Below are 22,511 nucleotides of genomic sequence, written 5' to 3'. Positions count from 1 at the left end.
TTGAGTTGTCTTGGCATCCTTATCAAAAATCAATTGACTGTAGATATATAGGTTTATTTCTGGACTCTAAAGTCTATTCTCTTAATCTATATGGCTATCCTTATATTAGTACTAGTCTGGAATACTATAGCTTCATAATAAGCTTTGAAATGGGGATATGTGAGTCCTCAACCTTGTCTTTATTTTTCAAGATTGTTTTGGCTATTCTGGTTCCCTTGCATTTCTATATGAATTTTAGGATCAGCTTGTTAATTTCTGCCAAAAATGGCAGTTGAAATTTTGATAGTGATTGCACAAAATTTGTATATCAATTTAGGAGTATTGTCATCTCAATAATAAGTCTTTCAATTCATGAACAAAAGATGTCTTTCCATTTATTTGGGTCTTAATTTCTTTTCTTGATGTTTTATTGTTTTCTATTTCAAGTCTTATAATTCTTTTGTTAAATTTATTCCTAGATATTTATTCTTTTGGACACTATTGTAAATGGAGTTTTCTTAATTTCATTTTTGGATTGTTTATTGCTAGTATATAGAAATACAATTGGTTTTTGTATATTGATCTTGTATCTTGATACCTTGTTAAACTTGTTTATGAGCTTTAATAGTTTTGTGTGTATGTATTTCGTAGGGTTTTCTGTATGTAAGATCATTTCATCTGCAAATAGAAATCATTTTACTTGTTTAATTGCCTTTTCTAGAACATCCAGTACAGTGTTAAATAGAAGTGGGGAAAATGGATATCCTTGTTTTGTTCCTGATCTTAGGGGGAAAGCTTTCACTGTTATGTATGATGTTAGCTGTGGATTTTTCATAGATGCCCCTTATTAGGTTAAGGATATTCTCTTCTATTTCTACTTTATCTAGTGTTTTTATTATGAAATAGTGTTAGATTTTATCAAATACTTTTTTTCTGTTAAGGTGATCATGTGGTTATTGTTCTTTATCTTATTAATATTGTTATATTATGTTGATTGATCTTCATATGTTAAACCAACTTTGTATTTCTAGGGTAAATTCCACTTGGTCATGGTATATAATCTTTTTTATGTGTTGCATGATTTAGTTTGCTGATATTTTGTTGAGGCTTTTCGTGTCTGTATTTGTAAGGGATATTAGTCTATAGTTTTTGTTTCTTGTGATGTCTGTAGGTTTTGTTTCAAGGCATATTTGCCTTACAGAATGAGTTGGGAAATGTACCCTTCTATTTTTTGGAAGTTTATGAAGAATTGGTATTAATTCTTCTTTTAAACATTTGGTAGAATTCATCAGTGAAGCCATCTGATCCTGGGCTTTTCTTTGTGGAGGTTCATTTTTAATGCGGAATGCAGAACAGTATTTATAGTACAATTCCATATGAAAGAGAGAGGAGTCTTGTTAAGGCTATATCTGTATGCTTGTATTTACACAGAAAAGTTCTGAAAAGATATACAAGTAGCAAAGGTTATCTTTAGGTAATGAGATAGAATTTTTAGTCTTCTGTTCCTTTCTTAAAAGCTTATGAGTATGTATTGCTTTAAATTTTAAAAATCTATTGAAAATAGCTAGCATTTGACCATTTGCTCTTCCACTCACACTGTGAGATGCTAGGGCTATGTACTTGCCACTGGCCTGTCTCCTTAGGAACTCACGGTCTAGTAGGCTCCTGCATCTCTCTTCAGCTTCACAGTCTGTTGCTCCCCTTTCTCTATGTTATCCATCAACACTGAATTATTTGTCAATTCCCTGAAAACAACCTATAGTTATATGCTACTGTGCCTTTGTACATTCTGTGCTATTCCCTTTTCTTGCCATTCCTTCCTCCTTTATCTGCCCAATTAATATCTCTTAATCTCTACTTATCCTTTTAACACCCTTCCAAATATTAGTTACCTTCCTTTGTGAACATCTCTTAGCTCACTCTTCTCCCTTTCATTTCCCATTCAAGGTAGGGTGGCGGGGGGGACTTCCTCCTGCTGCTTCTCATATATTATACATATTTTCGTTATTGGAGTTTGTACTTACCCTGCATCACAATTACTAGTTCACACATACGTCTTTTCTAAAAGTACAATTTTATCCAGTTTTGTGTTCTTGGAGCTGGATAATGCTTGGCACAAAATAGGTGCTCGGTAATATTTTAATTGAATTGAGACAAGAATAGGCATTCTGGGTAGGAGGAGCAATGTGAGCAAAGGCCAAAGTTATGAATTACTGTAACATTACTAGTTTGTCAAGACAGGAAGATTCACACTGGGAAACATAGATGAATAATTTTAGCAAGGCTGATAATGGAGGTTCTTAAAAGCCAGATAGAGCAGCCCTGGTAGGTAAATATTGGAATAAAGAACGCTGTTCACTTTTTTCAAGTATTTGCTCAAGTTTCTTTCCTTCATAGGCTTTCCCTGACCACCTGCTTTAAAACTGTCACCTCTCTGGGTACTAGACTAATCAGGGAATCACTTCATAAATTATGTAAATGTCTAACTACTGTGCTGTACACCTGACACTAATATAAAATAGTATCGAATGTCAACTCTAATTGGAAAATAAAAATTAAAAAAAAAACCTGTCACCTCTCCATTTACCCTTATCCCAATACTCTTGATCTCCTTTTCCCTGATCTTTCCCCTTTTTCCATCGCATGTATCACATTCTGTATAATTTACATTTTCATAACTTTTTTATTTATTGTCTGTCTTCCTTTTTGGAATATAAACTTTCCAATCAGGTTAGCCTTGTTCACTGATATTTTCCAAGCACCTAGAACATTGCCTGGCACATAGTAGGCACTCAGTAAACATTTGTCGAGTAACTGAATCCTCAATTAATGAACTTTAGCATGTTGTCCAGAGCTGGTATAGATAGCTCAGGTTTAGTTCAAATGACTTACTTCTGAGAGGAATAAGTTTATTCTGTAAAACTGCTAAAATACTGCCAGCTACTTGATATAATCTGGGGCAGGCTAGGAGCCAGGGGTTAGGGAATTTTTTGTATATTGCCATAGGTTTCTTGCCTTGGAAACCAAATTGGGAAGTAAAATCATAAGTACATTTGAGTTTATTTATTTATAGCTTAGAAAAATGTTGTTTCATGTGGTGATTAATTCCCATGCTTTAATAATTTCTCTTTTTCTTTCTCCACAGACCTTTGTAGTATTAAACAGAGGAAAAACTCTCTTCAGATTTAGTGCCACGCCTGCCTTGTACATTTTAAGTCCTTTTAACCTGATAAGAAGAATAGCTATTAAAATTTTGATACATTCATATCCTTTTCTGCAAATGTGGAATGAGTGTAGCAATTGCATGGTTACTGGTGTATGTTTCTGAATTTTGACAACTGAATTATACATTAAATATTTTACCAATAGTAGTTGACTATCCTACCAGTCAGAAGTTTAAGAGTGACCTCTGCCAAATCTCGAGCTTTGAGCTTCAGCAAATTCTTTTTTCTTAGGGTATCATTGGAGTCTGGAATTTAGAGGGACAAATTAAGTTGGTAATCTTTTACTGAAGTCTTACATTTTAAAGTACTCAGACTTTAGTGATTTAATCCTGAGGCAAATTGTTCGATTTTTTAATGTAATAAAGTCCAATGTTACAATATTTTGAAAGCTGCTTCTTAAATTACAAATAGTTGAATGAATGCTTTAGAGATCTTCCTGGAATATTTTTTTATTTCTTGAGCAGTGAGCTTTGAAAGTATCTGAGATAGTTTCTCAGATTAAATGGTCTCCTTGGTACAGATGTTTAGATTTGGATTGCAGAGTTGTTGTGAATCTTTTCTGGTATTTTTACTTCCCTTAAACAGAAAATGCCAGTTTATTCATATTGCCTGACTTGAACATCTTATTGATATAGGCGAGCATATGACAGATGAAAAATTACGTGATGGGTTTATCAACTTGGCATAGTGACTTTAAACTCTCATGGTTGGTATTTAATTTGGCTATACTTAGTCCCAGGCTTTGAATAGTATTGTATCCTCCACATAGGACAGAGAAGCCAACAGTCGCAACTTGGTAAATTGGTTTGCTAAGCTTTCACTACATTTTATTAACTCTAAGAATTTAGCAACCTGGTTCTGAAATCTGTGGTTTACAAACAACATAGTTCTGAAATCTGAAGATTTATAAGGAAATAAATAATTCACAATGGACTTCTCTCCTTTTTGTGGAATCAGGAGATGGAGTATTTTTTCTCTTCTAATCAGGACATGTTATTATTCCCTGAAGAAAAAATCCAGCCGTATGAAGTATTTATTCTTTGTAAATCCACTAGTAGAATGAAGATGGTGAATGTCATTAGCAAGAGAGAGTGAGTTAGCAACAAATGAGATATGACTTCTGTGCTTGTTAAAGTGACAGTTGAGTGTGAGTAACTCGTACTGACCTAAAGCCGTTTATTTTTTCTCAGTGGACAAGAACAAAAAGGGCTAAGAAAGATCCTGGATCCAGTTCTAAAGTGGCAGCAAAACTGTTTGCTATCCATATACATTCCTGAGTACTTTCAGAATGAACAGATGAATTTGCCCCATTCCCTCACCCTTAGGAATGTGGTGGTGCAGATGTCCCTGAAATCCTTACTTAACGCGCCACAAATGGGTTTCCCATATTGGATAAATTCAGCACACATCGGCTGTTGCCTTGCCTTCCAAGAACAGTGCAGCCCTTTGGAGGACTACAGGAAACCGTGAACCATAAATTACGTGTAGATTTTCAAATAATTAGTTATGCAAGATAATTAACAAAATGAGTACTGAATAATGTGGATTAGATTTAATTTTTTTTCTCACCTTACTTTGCAGTCTGGTAGACTGGTAGATTTTTGGTTACTATGCACAAAGGTATTTAGAGGCTTATTCCATACCTGAGGTAAAAAATGGTAAGAGAGGAAAATGTTTTATCTGAAAGGAGTGGAATAATGACAGCCTTTTTGAAAGAGAGTGTCCCTCCTGCTATGTGCATGCGCGGTTCAATGGTCAGCTGTGGATACACATGATGGAATTTGTGGTGACCACAGTTTTCATTATCACCTCACCGTTTCCTCCTCTTCTGTGCTTTGCCTCTTTTCAGGTTATTGATTAATGTCTCATGATCCCCAATGCAAAACGTTTTTGTTTTCTGAGAAAAAAAGTTCAGATTTTGTGTATTCTCCCTTGACTCTTCTCTACAGTATTTAGCATGATCATTATGTGCACTATTTTGACCAACTGTGTATTCATGACTTTTAGTAACCCTCCTGACTGGTCGAAGAATGTGGAGTAAGTAGCTCATTTATTTATTTGCCTGTTTGTTTATTTCATTTAGTCACTGAATCTTGCTTTGCCACAGTTTATCCATCAAGGAAAAAAAAATAGTTATCACCAATTCTTTCACAGAGAAGGGTGAGGATACTTGTGAAATTTAGGAACTATCCTTAATAGTCAACTCTAAAAAGAAAAAGCATGTTCTGGAAGTTACTGCCCTTCACCTCCATCCTTTCCTGTGCAAGCTGGTGCCTTTGACTTGGCTCCCCTATCCATCACCCTCTTGTACGCCTAGTTCCTGATGGTACTGTATACTTCCCTTCATTTTGGCTTGTCTAAAGTTAAAAATAGCTCAGTACTGCCATGTAGTATGTGAACATTTCAAACCACCTCACCTGGTTTGAAATGTTCACATATCTACATGGCAGTACTGAGCTATTTTTTTTGCAGTGCCCTTCAGGATCTAAAACAACATTCCACAGTTCTTGTTTTGTGCACTTCAGTAAGTTTTCATTCAAAGCGTCTCTTTCTCTTCCTCACTTCCATTTTGCTGCATTGGCTTTGCCCTTTCTATTTTGCCTTTGTTGGTTGAAGCTACACTTCAGGCAAGTGTTATCTTAAAAGATTCATTTAAAGTTTTTGTCTGCTCAAAAGTCACCTCAAGCTATCCATTTCTTTGACAGGTACACGTTCACAGGGATTTATACATTTGAATCACTAGTGAAAATCATTGCAAGAGGTTTCTGCATAGATGGCTTTACCTTTTTACGAGATCCATGGAACTGGTTAGATTTCAGTGTCATCATGATGGCGTAAGTCCTCTGCTTGCTTTATTGATGTTCTGGGTGTGATTATGTGCATGCGATTATACTCCCGGGTGTGTTTGTATGAAAGTGTTTGTAAATGTGAGTTTATGGGCACAGTTGTATGAGGAATTAATGGGTAACTATGTAAGACTGTATGGGCTTATGCTTATGATTCTTGCTTGGGAGGGCTTCTTGTTCAGGCAATGACAGTATGTTTATATGGGGAAGGTACACAGAGGCTTGACAGCTGGGAGAGAAAGTAGGAAATGATTTCCCATTGACACTTTCTCATATTTTCTCCCCTTATACCATTGACCAGGGTTTGCATGCTTATCACTAGGGGGTATGTCATATCACATGTAATTTTATGAGGCTGGCAGATGGTGTAGACTTCAGAGCACATTTTAGAGTCAAAACATGAGCCTAGGTATTCAAGCTGATTACTTCTTAAAGAATTACGGACCAGAACTTCAAACTATTGCTAGAGAATAGTATAACTCCACATTGATATGCTAGCCGCTCTTGGTAATTTTTTACCAAGTTTTAACAATAAAAATGTATCTCTGGGAAACTTAGCTAATGATAGAAGAGTTATTGTACTTCGTGGTTTGGTAGGGGTTAGGGCTGTTGTATCGATTGTGTGTGAGTTTGGGTGCACACCTGCACAAGTGCAAGAGATTGAGTGCATTTGTGTATATATGGATCTGAGCATCAGATAGAAAGATGTATTTCAACTGTAAAATGTGAACAAATTATATGCATTGAATATTTGAAACTGAATCTTTGGCTTTCTGTTATATTAGGTTAATTTCTAGCTTCCAGTGTTATAGATACACATTGGTATTCATTTAAAATTTAAGTGTCCTTGCTCGTCATAGAGCTGGTGATAAAATAGACACTTAGCACAATATTTGCTCTGATCTCATGATTTTCCTGAGCCTTACTTTTGTCACAGGCTGAAACTTCATCCACAGGCATGACTGCAAAGATATGCATACAATTTTTGGATAAGTCATATATACAGACATTTAGGCATTTTCACCATTGTCAACTAGGGAGTTATTCTAATGGAGATTTGTTTTATGGGGCTCCTGCTGCAGAAATTTGTCTCTTTTTCTTAAGAAATTCTTCATAAAACTTGGGGACATGAACCTTTGATGGCCTTCCTTTTTATTAAAAAAAAAGTGAATGGCCTGAGAGTAGTCATTCTGATAGGGATCCGCACATCGCAATGCCCATGAAGAGTGCAAGCCCCAGGAATCTCCTGGTTGTATCAGTTCTTTCAAATATACTTTTGAATTCACCTTACCCAAATGAAAAAAAAAATGTGTTTCTTAAATGTGTATATTTTGAAACTTTTCTTTTTCAAGGAAAAAAAATGAAATAGTAGCTTGTATATAAGACCCTTTCTTCCCCCCCATTCTCAAACCCTCGCCCAGTGGTACCATTACAAGTTAACTTTGGTTTGATTCTGCAGGTATATAACAGAGTTTGTAAACCTAGGCAATGTTTCAGCTCTACGCACTTTCAGGGTACTGAGGGCTTTGAAAACTATTTCGGTAATCCCAGGTAAGATGGCCCGGGGTTGGTGTTAGGTGTTGGGTTAGGGCCCTGACGTGACGTATTGTACTTTTTGTTTTGTTGTGGTTTTGTTTTTTTCTTTTGGTGTTTGTGTTTGTGTTTGTGTTTGTCATTTGTGTCTGTGTGTGACCTCCCTTACTACAGATATGTGACAGAGTTTGTGGACCTGGGCAATGTCTCAGCGCTGAGAACATTCAGGGTTCTCCGAGCTTTGAAAACTATCTCTGTAATTCCAGGTGAGAAAATTTAAACACAAGACTGACTTTGCCTCATCTCCTTTTTCTCTTCCATTCATTTTGTCCACCACATTCTAAATCGGTGTCAGCACAGTTGATATGGCCTTGCATTCCGCATGTTTTTACTGGGAGACATTCTCTGGAATGACCCTTTTGTCCTTAGGCACTTTCTCCGACACTGCTTGCCAGGCATGCAGCCCCCATTCCATCCATGCTTTTGAAAAAGCACGTGCTTAAGAATCACTTATACTATCTGAAAAAATTGTCACAGAGCTAGCTGTCTCTTTGACTATAAATCATTTGCTTCCTGGCCTCATGGAATTACAGTAATTTTAACATCCACCATCATTCCATTGCTTGTGATTTCTAGGCTTCCTGTCGCATGGTTTGCTGATGGGATGTTATTTGAAGAATTGTATTTTTATTGTTACTGTGTTAATGAAATTATTTAATCACAGAAGAGATCTACCCAACTAGCTAGTTCAGTATTATAGACAAATTTAAGAGTCTTAGAGTTACTGAACTGAATTTTAATAATCACTGTCTATCACGTTCTATTGCTGTCTGTTTCACTGGTATAAGAACCAGTAGACATCTACTATACATATATTCAGAGACCATTCTCAAACATAAATCTCAATGAAAGCTTATGCAGATGCTGTTAAAAAAAATCAAAGGTAAGATAAAATTCATATAAAGGTGTGGACAAAGAAAAAGTACAGAAATTTGAGAAGAAAAAAAGAATTGGTGGGTAGTTGAAAGGTAGTTGATTGACAGTCTTTTTAAAATGTTTGCCTTTTTCTTTTTGGTCCTGGTTGACCTAGCCCAGTAGTTCTTAACCTTTAGAGGTTTTGGATCCTTTTGAGAATTGGATGAAAGTTTACAGACACCCCCTGAAGCCCATCTGTGACCCCAGGTTAAGATTCCTTAATTTAGTTTAAATCTTTGCTACTGGGTAATATTGAACTTTTTAAAGACCAGTCCTGATGTCTAGCAGGAAAAATGTTTTCATTAGTCTTGTAAGGCTAGAATATGCTGACAGCAACACAGCAGCAGTCAAGACTATGTTGTTGCAGATTGGAGTCTGGTTGTATTTAGGAGTTTTCAGGGAAGAGGCCATAATTCTTACTGCAGTTTTGTAGAAGTAGGGTCATGGAAAGCAGAGACATCCTCTTCCTGGCATCACATGGCCCTTCCCCTTGTGGCTGACTCCTCTTTTCCTCATTTCCATGTTATCTAAACATCAGAGGGAAGCACAAAGGTGAAATCCAAGAGAGGACAGATCTAAACTGTGGCTTACAGAGAACCCCATTTACAAATTTGAGCCATGAATTGAACCCTACTAAAAATGAATTCCTTTGTTTTCAGCATTGGTAGCGTAGTTCTTATCAATCAGAGGCTGGGTGTCATAGTATATCCTTCTTGGCAAAAAACTACAACCTTGACTTATCAAGGTTTAGTTCCTAGTCATTTTAAATCTGTTTGACAGAAAACCCAGCTCATTTTCCAGGCAGCCTCACACAAGTCATTGATGGTGGCCTAATCCTTAGGCAGGCCTTGTCTTATTTTTTAAGGCATCTGGAGCACCAAATCTTTACTTTTATTTTTCCTTTGGTCTCTTTCCTCCTCTGGCCTCTTTTAAATATGATCCCTTGTTTTCTGCTCACTTCCCCCAGCGTATTCCGCAAGGCATCTGTCTCTTTATGTTCTTGTGATCTCAGAACTTCTCTTCCAGAATTAAATTGGAAAGCTGTGTTCTGTTCACTAACTAGGCCAGCAGATGCTATCCCTGGTCTAGCTCTTAGCTTCTGTCTCTGTGCTGTATGGTTAACTTCTGACCACAGCAGTACTGCAAGATAGCTCTTGGCTGATGTCACATCGTTCATCCTTAATAGTCCAATTATATACATATATATAAAACCCTCTCTCTCTCTAACTATATATATATATACACACACACACATACATACATACATACATACATACATACATACATATATATATATATATATATAAACACAGTTTCTAGCCCATAGTAGTGCTCCATAAATGGTTATAGTAGTAGCAGTTATTATTATAAAGAAGAAACCTAAACCTAAAGAAAGTATTTGTATCAAGATTTAGACATCAGCTTTACAGTTTAAAATAGATTCCTGGATTCCTGTTTCTTGACGATCCCAAATGAGCTCGCTTTAGGAGGTTAACTGGGATGGAAAGTAACTTTTAAGGGATTATAAAGCCAATAATAGATCACTATCAGTGAATCATATAATTGATACTTGGATAAAAGTGTGACTTTTAATCCCAAGTTCCCTTGCTCCCCATTCCACTTAGTTAGTAAGAGAAATTGAGAGTATTTGCTGTGTGATAAATGATGTCTCTCTCATGAGAGACTTCTGTCACCCCATGTAAAATTCTGAACTTATCTATCATGCTTTCTCCCATAGAGGGCTGTTGTTCTGTTCCTACCTGCTTGATACCCAGGTCTCCCTCCAAGTGGGAGTACCAGTGCACGAGTCAGTAGATCTGGGCCAATTGACTAGAAATCTAAGTCATTTTGACTCCACTGTTGTAGAGCTAGGATATAGTTCCCTCTTAGTAAAAACCGCTATTTTGCATATCAACTTTTCTCATGGATCACTTCAGTGGAATTGTTGCTCTCTTTGACTTCTCCTATTCCCAATTTAATTATAGATTTTTGCCAAAATGCCACAAACAGAAGTGAGAGCAAGCGCAAAACTGACATGAGGCCTGCAGGATCTCACAAAGCTCTCTACCTCTCAGCTCTCTTTATGAGAGTTTCCACTTTCCTAGAGCAGTCACCTAGCTCACCTTGGCTGATGCTCTCCTCCTTCTTAGCCTCTTTAGTAGATATTCTGAATGAGTCAGGGTCGCCAGGACTCCCAGAAGTTTGGAGAGGACAATGCATCAGTTAGCTCCAGCCTTTTGTATAAGAACAGCTTTGATTCAGAACCTTCTTTTAGCTTAGAAAAGACCAAACCCACATTCCGACCTTTTTTATTTGCTAACTCAAGACCTGGATGTATATCATTCATGGTTTTCCATGGGCTTGACTTGGAGAACAGTGCATACAAGTTCTGTGTTAAAACTTATAGAAGGAGACTTATTTTTCTTTGGTCCAGAATTTGCTGGTTTCAACTTGACATTGAAGTATTCTGTGTAGAATCGTGTCTTAAAACTTAGCTTTCGCTTTGTATTTATCTAGGGCTTGAGTACAAAAATGAACTTCTAAGTGACTTTGTCAGTTTCATCTTCTGCATGCTTTGATCAGGTGCCAGAGGACTACCATGCGCAAAGACAAAGTGGTGGAAGTCTCAAAGAAGATGTCTCAGGTTTTGCTTAGAGAATAGCGCTTGACATTGTAAATAAAACCAGTCGGGAGGGCCTCACTTGGTAGTTCCTTTTCATTTCCATCATCATTTAAATGGCTTCCCAAAAGTGCTTTTTCTTCTTTGTTCATCAACATAGATTTAATATTATTTTGTTCTCTTTAGAGTGTGATTTCTTGATTATTTTTCTCTTGGATTTTTTCTCTGCTTTCATTTCTGTCGCTTTCTCTATTTACCTGTGGGATCAGGTAAGAAGCAGGGGAAATGAGGGGCCCTTCTCCTTCCCACCCCAGAATTTGCAAAGAAAGTATTTTCTTTAAATGTATACATTATGAATCTGGCAATTTCTCCTGCATAGTTAAGGGAGATAGAAATTGTTTCAGGACTATATTATTTCTTTTAAAATATTATAGTTGTTAATATGGTTGCTTTTGTATTTCCCTTTTGTCCACATTGCTTTCTCAGAAAAAGGTAACTAAAGTTTAACACAGCAGTCTTAAGTGGAAAAACACTGAAGACTCACAGCATTCCACCTGACCCACCTTTGAGAGCTAGTTTAGTTTTGGTCAGACTTTTTGATATGAATCTGGTCTTGAGTAAATAAATCTATGGCTCCCAAATCTCTCCTAAATTACTCTTGATCTGAAGAACCTTCAAGAACTATCATTGCGAGGACTGAATCTGCAGCAGGAAAGATGACCTGGCATGACTTTACCCTAGCACTTTTCTGGACCAAGCCAGACTTTGGGAATTAGGAAACTATTCTTTCCTCCAGTGTGAGCACTGCTTATTACTGCTATTGAGGCCTGTGCCAATGTTAATTTTGTAGGAGGATTAGCTGACTTTGCTTTAAACCAATTAGGTTTTTCAACCTGAGCCACAAACTAGGAAAGATAAGGTTATTTTATTTGTAATCTGGCATCACCATCACGGAAGATTTTGATCCTAGCATGCACGGCTGCTTTCTCTGATGTAGGGGCATAATCAGGCTTTATTCATTTATTCAATGGGTTATAGTAGCTTCACCTGCTTCTCAAAATTCCTTAAATGTCCAATTTCCTCTCTGGTAGCTGACCTTTCTGTACACAGGGTCCAACTCTCTTTCCTTGATCTGTAGTAAATGTGTTACTGCTCTGCTCAGACACATCCCAGTTCTAGTTAATGTTAGCCTTTTCCAAGAGTTCTCGCTGTCCAATTTGCCCCCACGTGGCTTCTGTTGCACACTCTGTTGTGTAGGAGTCATTTGAAGGAGCATTCTGCTCTGTTTTAGATAACTGGTTTTCAGTCAGTGTCTTGCTTGTTCTGGTATGTGGTGGTGTGAGCCAACAGAAGAAGCAAGACAGCTTCTCTTCACAGCCAGAACAGTGGCATCCTCCCTTCTTGCATGTATCAGGTCAGGAATTCTACAGCACCTTGCCTTTATTGACCTGTGTTGGTGGTAGCAGGGAGCACTTTTGCTTGGCTGCATTTACTAGTACATGGCAACCATTGCTGGCAAGACTTGAGTTTAAGAAATACATCGATGGTGTCATCTCCATAAACTGGCATTGATGTCTGCAATCATGGTCATTTGCAATTATCAATGCTAATGGAAGGAAGAAGAATCTTGGCTGAGGACAGTGTATAATACAGTGACCATTTATATTTAATACCACTGTATAATCGAGTATCAACCTTGACCTGCAGACAGTGAGCAGCATTACCTTTCTTTTTCCTACACTTTCCTTTGATTTTCTTGTAGCAATCTGAATGAGAATCTTGAAGGTATTCTTCTTAGATGTCCATAGTTAATCTTGTTTAGTGATTATTCTTGCTTAATTAAGATTTGTTTCTCTTAGCCCCTCTGAAGTATAAGTGGCTGAATACAATTTCTAACCTAAGTTTCTACTCTAAACTTCTTGAAAGCTGAAAGAACTCTCACCAAGGAGTTGACCTAGGCCTTGGACTTCCAAACAAAACACTTGAGTAATTTCTTTTTAGCTTTCTGGACTCATGTTTACAGATTTCTTCAGCAGTGGCATCTGGTTTATGGAGAAGAGAAGTTAAACTAGCTGACTGTGAGTGTTCAGATCCATCGCCAGGAAAGTGATGAGTTCCATGTATGGTTGATGTATTAGTTGAACATCTCTGGTTGCAAGTGAAAAGATACAGGAGTACTTCAAGGAATCTAAAGGCTGGAATGTTTTGGGCTTCTGAAACTAGGGAAACCAGAATGTAGAACCAGAAAGCCCCAGATACCAGGAAGTACTTTGTCTTCCCCTTTCATCTCTCCTTGTGTCTATTTCTTTTTCTATCTCTCAGCATACTAACTGCCTTTACTTCTCAAATGTATCCTGATATAATGACAGACTGTGGCTACCACTTAGCTGCTAAATTTATATATTTTCATTCCCACACATGATAAGACTACTGGACTGTCTCATCCTGTTCCAAATTCCTAGAGGAAAGGATCTTGATTTAAGTCGGATGTCTACCCTGCCATCTGTAACCTAAGAGAAAGTCACTCCCTACAAATAAGGCTGCTGGGAGCCTATCTTTGAGGAGCAGGGGATAGTTTGACTCCTGACTGGGAATTTCCTGTTACATGAGCTTGGAACTGTCCAGAGAGGTCCCATCCCAGGAAAATCAGATTAGACTCATGCTAAACTCATATGAGTTTTTCTTTTTTTCTTTTTTTGGGGAATTATTTATTTATTTATATCACAAATGCTTGACTATTTTGTATTAATATACTCTTGTTACCAGTACAAATGGCAGCTTACAGCTCATTTCTTATTTAAAATAGAAATAGAAGAGGCCTTAGCAATCATCCAGTTTTCAGATAGGTAATTGTCTTAGCCATTTCTCCTAAATGGTTCAGAAAAGAAACTATAACCATTTTTCAGTGACCTATTCAGGTATTCTTTTTTTAAATCACTTTTTGATTCTGAAAACAAACCATATAACATTAGGAGCCTAGAATTGCATTATTGACCTAATATAGACCTGCCCCAACCCAGCTGAATATAATGAAAGACTTTACTATTCCTCAGAAACTTATGGAAATAAGTTCCATGAAATCGGAACAATTTTTACTTTATGGCTGCCTTCTGTTTTATACCACCGATACCTTCTTACCTAGCTCTGTGATTATGATACAATTTCTCATGGCCTTAGGAATAAAAGATGGAAATTTCAACTACTTAATCTCAAACAAATAAATATCTCTGCCCTATTTTAAAAGACTTCTAGAGAAGATTCTTCAGCTTCTCCTCCACTGCCCCTGCCATGTAGTCCTATGTTTTAACCCACATTCTATGTATGAGAAAAAGAGACTGAAAAGTGACTTTAAATTTGTTCTGAAACACAGTGGGCCATAAATAGTGGCTGAGCCGGGACCGGAATCCCTGCTTTCTGATTCCCTGGCTGGTGCTCTTTTACACAGCTCTGGGAAGAATAGAGGAATTGGATTAGAAATGCCTTGTGTCCTGGACCCAGGCAGGCTCTTTCTAATTTCTTTGGTGGCCACAGTCTCCACAGAAGACCCGCTCTGTAAGAAAGGACAGCATCTTGCACACTTTGCACCTCTACGGTCTAATTCTTGGCTTTTTTTTTTTCTATAACTTCTCTTAGATTCCTTTCAGGATATCTGTGTGAGAGGAAAGAAATTTTCTCATTCATTTACTTTTTCAGTAAAAATATATTAAGTGCCTGCTTTGTGCCAAGTCCTGTGCTAGATACAACATTCATTACTACTATTGGATTTAATTTTGAAAATTCTAGGGAGTTGCTTGCAAAATACAGCAAAAGGAAAGTCATGTCCATATCACCCATTAGATCACCATCTTATGAGGTTAGCCATGCAGTATCATCCCAATGATATCTCTTTGATAAGAGCAATATATATATAATATTGATAGCTAATAAGTGTTAAGTGCCAGGTACTGTAATTGATATTTTGCATTTATTTTCTTGATTTAAAACTCACAGCAACCCAATGAGGTTGGTATTGTAAATGCCTTTTTATAGATGAATAAACTGAGGTTCAGATAAAAATCGTTAATATTTGAGTCATTTACTATATACCAGTTGCTATGTTAAGTGTTTATATAAATCATGCTTAATCTTCATCCCTATTTTCATGATGAAAAACTGATATCCCAAGAGGTTAACTATATTGCTCAGATCATATAAGTAAATGGTATAATTTGGTTAAAATTAGTAATTATCTACCCAACCTCACACTTCAAAGCCAGGATTGGGATTTCCCTTGAATTTCTATCCAATATTCTTGCCTTCAAAAGTAGATCAGAGATGAGATCCATCTTAAGGCCTGTGTGTCTGCCTCTTGTTCGTCCCAGTGCATCGGTACTCCAGGAGAACTCAGTGCTTTGTCGGCCGTGTCCTATGGAAAGCCTGATGGCTGGGCATGCCCAGGAAAGCCACATATAGGCTCAATTTTGACCCAAACAGTGAACCTACAGCCATATTTTTCTGTGTCTCCTATCATTGATCCTTTCCTGTGCAGTTAAGAAATCTTTCTGGTTCAAATTTGAACCAGTGGCTTGCATTTAAATCTCAGATTCTAGTAGGTTATATGTATTTTTATTTTGTTCTTAATCTAGGACAGAAAAACATCACTTGTAGAGAACAGAGCATATATGTGATAGAGAAGGTGTATTTTTAAATGGAAAGACAAACCATAAATATTCAATTGATAATAATTAATCTTTTCAATGCATTGACATTTCCAGAGTTCTTGGGGAAATATTATTGTACTTTTTCACTTATTATTGGCTTTTACATTTCCAGTAGTTCTCTTTCCAACTGGAAGACTCCTCAATTCCTGACTTTTCCATTTGTTTATTCAGCTAATATTTACTAAGTATTTGCCATGCTCTAAGAAGTATAGATACAGCTGTGACGAAGACAAACATAAATAATTAATTATAACCATGATAAATGCTACAGAAGAAAGTATAAGGTGCTATTAAAATGCTAATAATAATGGGACAGGGAGAAGAGTTACAAAGTTAGGGAAGGCTTTCTGGGGGAATTGATATTTAAGCTGAGACCAGAAGGATGAAGAATGAGACAGGTAGGACGGGGAGCAGAAGGAAGCATTCTAGGCCGAGGGAAGAGCACATGTGAAGGCCCTGAGGCGAGTAAGAGCTTGACTTATTTAGGAGCTGAGAAACCATCAGAGACAGGAAAGGACTTCCAGGAAAAAGCCACGTGCTAGAGAAGGAACTTTCTTTTTACTTTTTAAAAATTATTGACTTAAAAATTGATACTTCTGGAAAAATTGATAATATTGCTGACTCATTGTTATTTTCATGGTATAAAAGATAAAGTGGCCATGTTTCAAGGATGGTGCTGTAGGGAGGAGTAGAAGCCAGTAGCCAAGAGGGAGGCTGGGGGAGGTGGGGAGGGCAGGGCTTTAGGGTGACTCTGATTTTGGGGATTCTATCTCCTCAGGCCTGAAGACCATTGTGGGTGCCCTAATTCAGTCTGTGAAGAAGCTGTCAGATGTGATGATCCTGACAGTGTTCTGCCTGAGTGTTTTTGCCTTGATCGGACTGCAGCTGTTCATGGGAAACCTGAGAAACAAATGTGTTGTGTGGCCCATCAACTTCAATGAGAGCTATCTTGAAAATGGCACCAAAGGCTTTGATTGGGAAGAGTATATCAACAATAAAAGTAGGTGGCCCCTTCTCTGCAAGAGGAGAAAGAAAAATCTATCTTTAGTTTACATGGTCAGAAGCCACCATTGGGCTTTAAAAAGTAGTTGGGGCCAGATAGGAATGCCAGTGCTGCTGGAAGCAGCCTTGTGAAGATTTTCGCTTTCCTTAAGCTAGGATTGCGTTAGAAGCTCTCAGACTTCAGCCCCTTTTCTCTCTCTCTCTCCTCTCTCCTCTTTCCTCTCTCTTCCTCTCACTTTAAAACCAAAAATAAACTTTATAGCTTTGTGACATGTACCCCTAAACTTTTGTTTTGAAAATCAAGCTTAGTAGTTTGATAAAAATCTTTTTTTATTTTTTTCTAGCTGGGTTACCTGAAATATTTAAACATTTGGTTCAGAATATAACTAGTGGGCTTTCTTAATAACAAGGCTTTAGAATCAGTCTGGTCTAGGGAGTCAGGTAATCTCTAAGGCACTGTTTGATCCTATTACAGTTAAGGAGCTTTAATAACTTCATTTCAGGAACCAGAGCACTTGGGTCTTACACTCAGGAACATTTGGTATAGTAGTACTTCTATAAAATAACGGGGAAAAGTTAACAATATCACTATTAGTCACTCAAGAAAATAAAAGTAGTTAAGTAGCCATACAAACATGTTGCAAAGGGGATTTCAGGGATACATACAAGAAAGGGAAACGTGCTTTCTAATTTATAGGACATGGTAAGTAGTGATCAGTGAGGATTTCTAACCAAAGTTTATCTTTGGTTAAGAGAAATTATAAGGACAGAAGGATCAAATTATATAAAGGGGTAAAGAACTCAGAAAACTCTTTTGGACTCCTTTGATCTGCGTTCCAGAATCTAGCATGTAGATGTGAAGTACGAGTGGAAGTCAGATGTCCGTGAAAGGAAAATTGCATTACAGCATTTACAGTAGCACTTTTAATTTTAAAAAATATATAGGAAAATAATGGGAAAGAATTCTTTTCAGGTTTCACTGCTCTCAGAAAAGATTTATATGAACTAAAATCAATAACTTTCTGATGGGGCTAGTTAGGAACAGTATAACCTATTCTCTCATTCACTTAAATTTGCCTTATTCATTTCCTGCCTCTTCAAACTTTTCTAGCAAATTTTTACATGATTCCTGGCATGCTAGAACCTTTACTCTGTGGGAACAGTTCTGATGCTGGGTAAGTAGCTCACGTAATTTTATTCTCCCTTAAAATAACGTGTCAGATAAAAATGAGCAATTTTCACTTTTCTTTGTGCTCATGTAGTAGATCCTAATTGGGTCTAATGTACCGGTTGACTCAGATTTTTTTTCTGTTTCATATTTGTCTAGCCAAAGTTGGCATTTCATTAGTAGCTGAATGTGCCTATAGTCTCAAGCCAAAATAAAAAAAGTAAAAGGTTAAGGGTAGAGTCTATAACACCAGATATCTCGCCTGTCTCTTGTAGACTCCCCTCATTCTACTGTAACACAATCAATAAATATAAAGTAAAGACACCATCTTAGTGATGATTAGCCCCCAAAGTTGATGACCCAAAATATTCTAGGCCCGACAGCATGGGGAGGGAAAAGAGTAGCAATTTTTTCCCAATTTTTTTTTTTATTGTGGTAAAATATACATAAAATAAGACTCATCATTTTAAGAGTATAGTCCAATGTACCTTCACATTGTTACACAACCATCACCACCATCCATCTCCAGAACTCTTCATCTTCCCAAACTGAAATTCTGTATCCATTAAACAATAACCCCCCCACTTCCCTCCCTCCATCCCCTGGCAACTACCATTCTACTTTCTGATTCTATGATTTTGACCACTGCAAGTACCTTATATAAGTGGAATCATACAGTAATTGTCTTTTTGTGACTGGCTAATTTCACTTAGCATAATGTCCTCAAGGTTCATCCATGTTGGAGCATATGTCAGAATGTCCTTCCTTTTTAAGCCTGAACGATTCCATTGTATGTATAGACCACATTTTGTTTATTCATTCATCTGTTGATGGATGCTAGGGTTGCCTCCATGTTTTAGCTATTGTGAATAATGCTGCTGTGAACATGAGTGTACAGGAACATAATCTGAGTCCTGATTCTGCTACTTCTAGCTCCAAGACTTTGTACAAGCCATTTAACTTATGTGAAACTCAGTTTCTTCATTTATAAAATGGGTTGAATAAGTCGTGTTCTCACTTCCTCAAAGGATTATTGTAAGGATGCAATTAGATAACATACGTGAAAGTGCTTTGTAAACAGAAATCTACATAAATGTAGGGTGTAGTGTTGTTATTCAGAATATATAGGTCCTCTAGGAGTCAGTTTTTTAAGATGACCATGACAACTAGAAGTTCATTTAATTTCTGTGTTGGTGTAGATAACTAGAAATGACATTGAAATAAATATTGGGTGAGTCTAAAAGCAAAAGAATTGTTGTAACCAAAGTCAGTGAGATCCTCAGTATGACATAGGTTGTCACAGTGAATGTTAGGAGAACAGAGATGATTAAGAGGATCTTCAAGCCATTTGTCATTTAGGATAGTAGTAATTAAGTTGAATTTGATTGAATTGCACATTGATACGAATCTAGGACGGTGACTCTCACATTTTGTCATACCTAAGAATCACCTGGTATGCCTCTTACAAATGCAGGGTTCATGGATCCCATATCCAGAGCTTTTAGTCCTAGGTAGGACATAGGAATTAACATTTTTAAAAGGCATGCCAGGTGATTCTGATCCTAGGCTGTCCTCAGGACATTATTTTTTTTTTAAAGTGACCTGGCTACTTTTTTTCTTTCTCTTTTTCTTTGTTCTTTTTTTCCTCTTTTTTTTTTTCTTTTCTTTTCTTCTTCCTTCCTCCCCTCCTCCCTCCCTTCCTTCCTTCCTTTCCTCCTTCCTTCCTTTTTCTTATTCCCATTTGTTGGCCTGGCTCTATAGATAGTTATTTAATACCTCTAAGGTCATGGAGATGACTTACAGCTGATGACTGGGTAGAATTAGGTTGAAAAGCCCTGAGCTTCTCTTTCTTCCCTCAGGCAATGCCCAGAAGGATACCAGTGTATGAAAGCAGGAAGGAACCCCAACTATGGTTATACAAGCTTTGACACTTTCAGCTGGGCCTTCTTGGCATTATTTCGCCTTATGACCCAGGACTATTGGGAAAACTTATATCAGTTGGTAAGTAATGCCTCTTTTTCAAGTGCTACCTCTTTTTCTTTGGTGATAGAATTTTCATAAGGATATGTGAGTTTAGGAACATTCTGTTTAAGAGACCTTTAGTGAAGACATTATATAGTCATTTTAGGATGGTATTTCTTTGGTTTATAAAATTAAATATATTCTCCCAGCCTTGTCCCTATTTCTTTAATACTCAGTCGTGTATAGCTGTAGCGGCTCACAGCCTCTTGCCTGGCCCAGGAATCTGCTGTGTCTGACTACTTCCTATTGTTTCATCAGACTATCTACAGTATTTCTGCTTTTGGATTTTGGGGCTTAGGGCATCTTTTTAAGAAATAGTAATTAAACATATTGTGTGAGGCACGATGCTAAACATTATAAGGATGAGACTTCTATCCACAAGAACCCTAGAGTCTAAATATGTCAACATTTTTGAGATTTGTAACACATCTGGACTTGTTCAAGCCAGTTATGACAGATATTTTAAAAGGTCAGTACCGTTTTCTTGGGCTACATCAGTGATGCTGGGAAAGTCATTTAACTTTGCTGGTTGTGATGAAGAAGTTAGTCTAGGTAATTGCTGAGCATCTTCCAGCTTAGAAATTCTATGATAATCCATTGTTTTCTGTTTGCCTCTGGCATTTGATAATGCCAGTTTGAGAATGAGAAACATGTCCCCTCGGCATGAAGGGACCTCTTAAGGAAAGCTTCTAATTCAGATCCCCTAGGAATTCTTACTTTCTGTTGGACAGCCTAGAGTTCCCTCAGGTTTGAATCTTTCTCGTGAAATATTTATGATTGATATTAAATTCCATTAAATATTTGTAGTTGAAAAGAATAAAGATGAAAACTAAGTAATAGTGGGTCACCTATACATAACCTAAACCCAATTGTTCTTTGACTCCTGTTGGCTCACTGCTAGTGAAAGGAATAGTCTTAGGATGCTTCTTCCTTTTATTTCCTTCCCCATTATTCTTTATGTCATATCCATATGACATAAAGACACATCCTATTACAAAAGAATAAGGAAGGATGTCACTCAAAATGGAAACTTCCTAAGACTTAGACCTGATCCCAGAGATGGAGTTTGTCTGTTAATGCTTAAATGAGCTGAAGTCTTATATTCTTTTCTTTATACTTGTTTTAGAACCAACTGACAAAGGCAAATATAATTCTTAGCCCAGAACATTTTTTCTTTTAAAAAATCAAGCATTTTTCTATGAAAGGAGTATATTAGGAATATTTGGAAATGGAAGAGGAATTTTTTTTATCACAGTGATGGGAGATGCTACTGACATTTACTATTGAGTTGAGGATAAGAGAGGCCAATCGGCCATTGGGGATGCTAAGTGCTCTGCGGTATGAAGGAGTACCACACAATGAAGGACTGTCCTGTTCAAAATGCAGTAGTCCCCCTACAGAGGAATATTAGCCCACAAGTTGTTTTCAGCCTGATCCATTTGATGCAAGTGACTCAGAAAATGGTCTTTGTCTTTGTCTTTACAGACCTTACGAGCAGCTGGGAAAACATACATGATCTTCTTTGTCTTGGTCATCTTTGTGGGTTCTTTCTATCTGGTGAACTTGATCTTGGCTGTGGTGGCCATGGCTTATGAAGAACAGAATCAGGCAACACTGGAGGAGGCAGAGCAAAAAGAAGCTGAATTCAAAGCAATGTTGGAGCAACTTAAGAAGCAACAAGAAGAAGCACAGGTTGGTCATCAGTTCTTTGCAAGAGGCCTTCCTGCCAGATCGCTGTGACTAAGGCCCCATCTGATTGCCACTCCAGTTGATCTTTTCTAGGCACGTTGTCAAATGGAAGTCATTGATCTGATTAAAATAACCCAAGTAACAACTACAGATGGTTGGTTTAATTATTCAATTTGTCTTAATGGGCAAATTGTTTGTTAATATGACCTTTTGATGAATTTCTCAACTATTCAGTGTTCAACTACCATAGTGCCTGGAAAGAAAAAAAGTGGCCAGAGTAATTTCTATAGTGCTTCATGTAAGCATAGCCTTTTTGTTGAGGAAAGCGTTAGGATCTCCTTCAGAGATTCTGTATGGTCATAAAAAGTATTGATTGTAATTGAAAAGAGATCTAGATAAAATAGTAAAGTAAAAATTGAAAAACAAATTTGTAATCCTACCACCCTAATAAACCTTATCCAGATATACGTGTATTTTTACACTGTGGGGGCCTATATGTATAATATAGTTTCTTAGCATTTATTTTCAGAGCTGTTCAGAAAGGATCATTTAGCACCAAGAAGGCAGTCAAGTTCTTGTCTGAGACACTCAAGAGAATAAATCTCAAGGTTCTCACCACTGGGTTCTGCTCTGATTACTTAGCGCTGTGTGTCACAATAACAATTCAACAAGAAAATGGAGGCAGCCAGGCCCTGGCCACAGTCTCCTCTGACAGGCTGATTTTCCTTTCTCCTTTTTTTCCCCCTTTCCCTA

At 37.2% G+C, this 22,511-nt stretch overlaps 1 protein-coding gene across 1 annotated transcript in view; it reads left to right on the top strand.

Moving 5' to 3' along the window:
- SCN8A (sodium voltage-gated channel alpha subunit 8) overlaps positions 1-22,511 on the top strand; it is a 169,519-nt gene that overhangs the window by 72,804 nt on the left and 74,204 nt on the right. Inside the window, exons 3-10 of the mRNA XM_025045432.1 lie at positions 3,125-3,243; positions 5,151-5,240; positions 5,909-6,037; positions 7,757-7,848; positions 16,656-16,877; positions 17,991-18,054; positions 19,907-20,048; positions 21,555-21,787. Of these exons, the coding sequence (XP_024901200.1) occupies positions 3,125-3,243; positions 5,151-5,240; positions 5,909-6,037; positions 7,757-7,848; positions 16,656-16,877; positions 17,991-18,054; positions 19,907-20,048; positions 21,555-21,787 (1,091 nt within the window). The remainder of the gene's footprint in view (positions 1-3,124; positions 3,244-5,150; positions 5,241-5,908; positions 6,038-7,756; positions 7,849-16,655; positions 16,878-17,990; positions 18,055-19,906; positions 20,049-21,554; positions 21,788-22,511) is intronic.

The sequence above is a fragment of the Pteropus alecto genome, unplaced genomic scaffold (assembly GCF_000325575.1).
Source record: "Pteropus alecto unplaced genomic scaffold, ASM32557v1 scaffold220, whole genome shotgun sequence".
NCBI classification, from domain to species: Eukaryota; Metazoa; Chordata; class Mammalia; order Chiroptera; family Pteropodidae; genus Pteropus; species Pteropus alecto.
The sequence above is the reverse complement of the archived record's forward strand: the minus strand, read 5'-3'. Positions and strand labels throughout refer to the sequence as shown.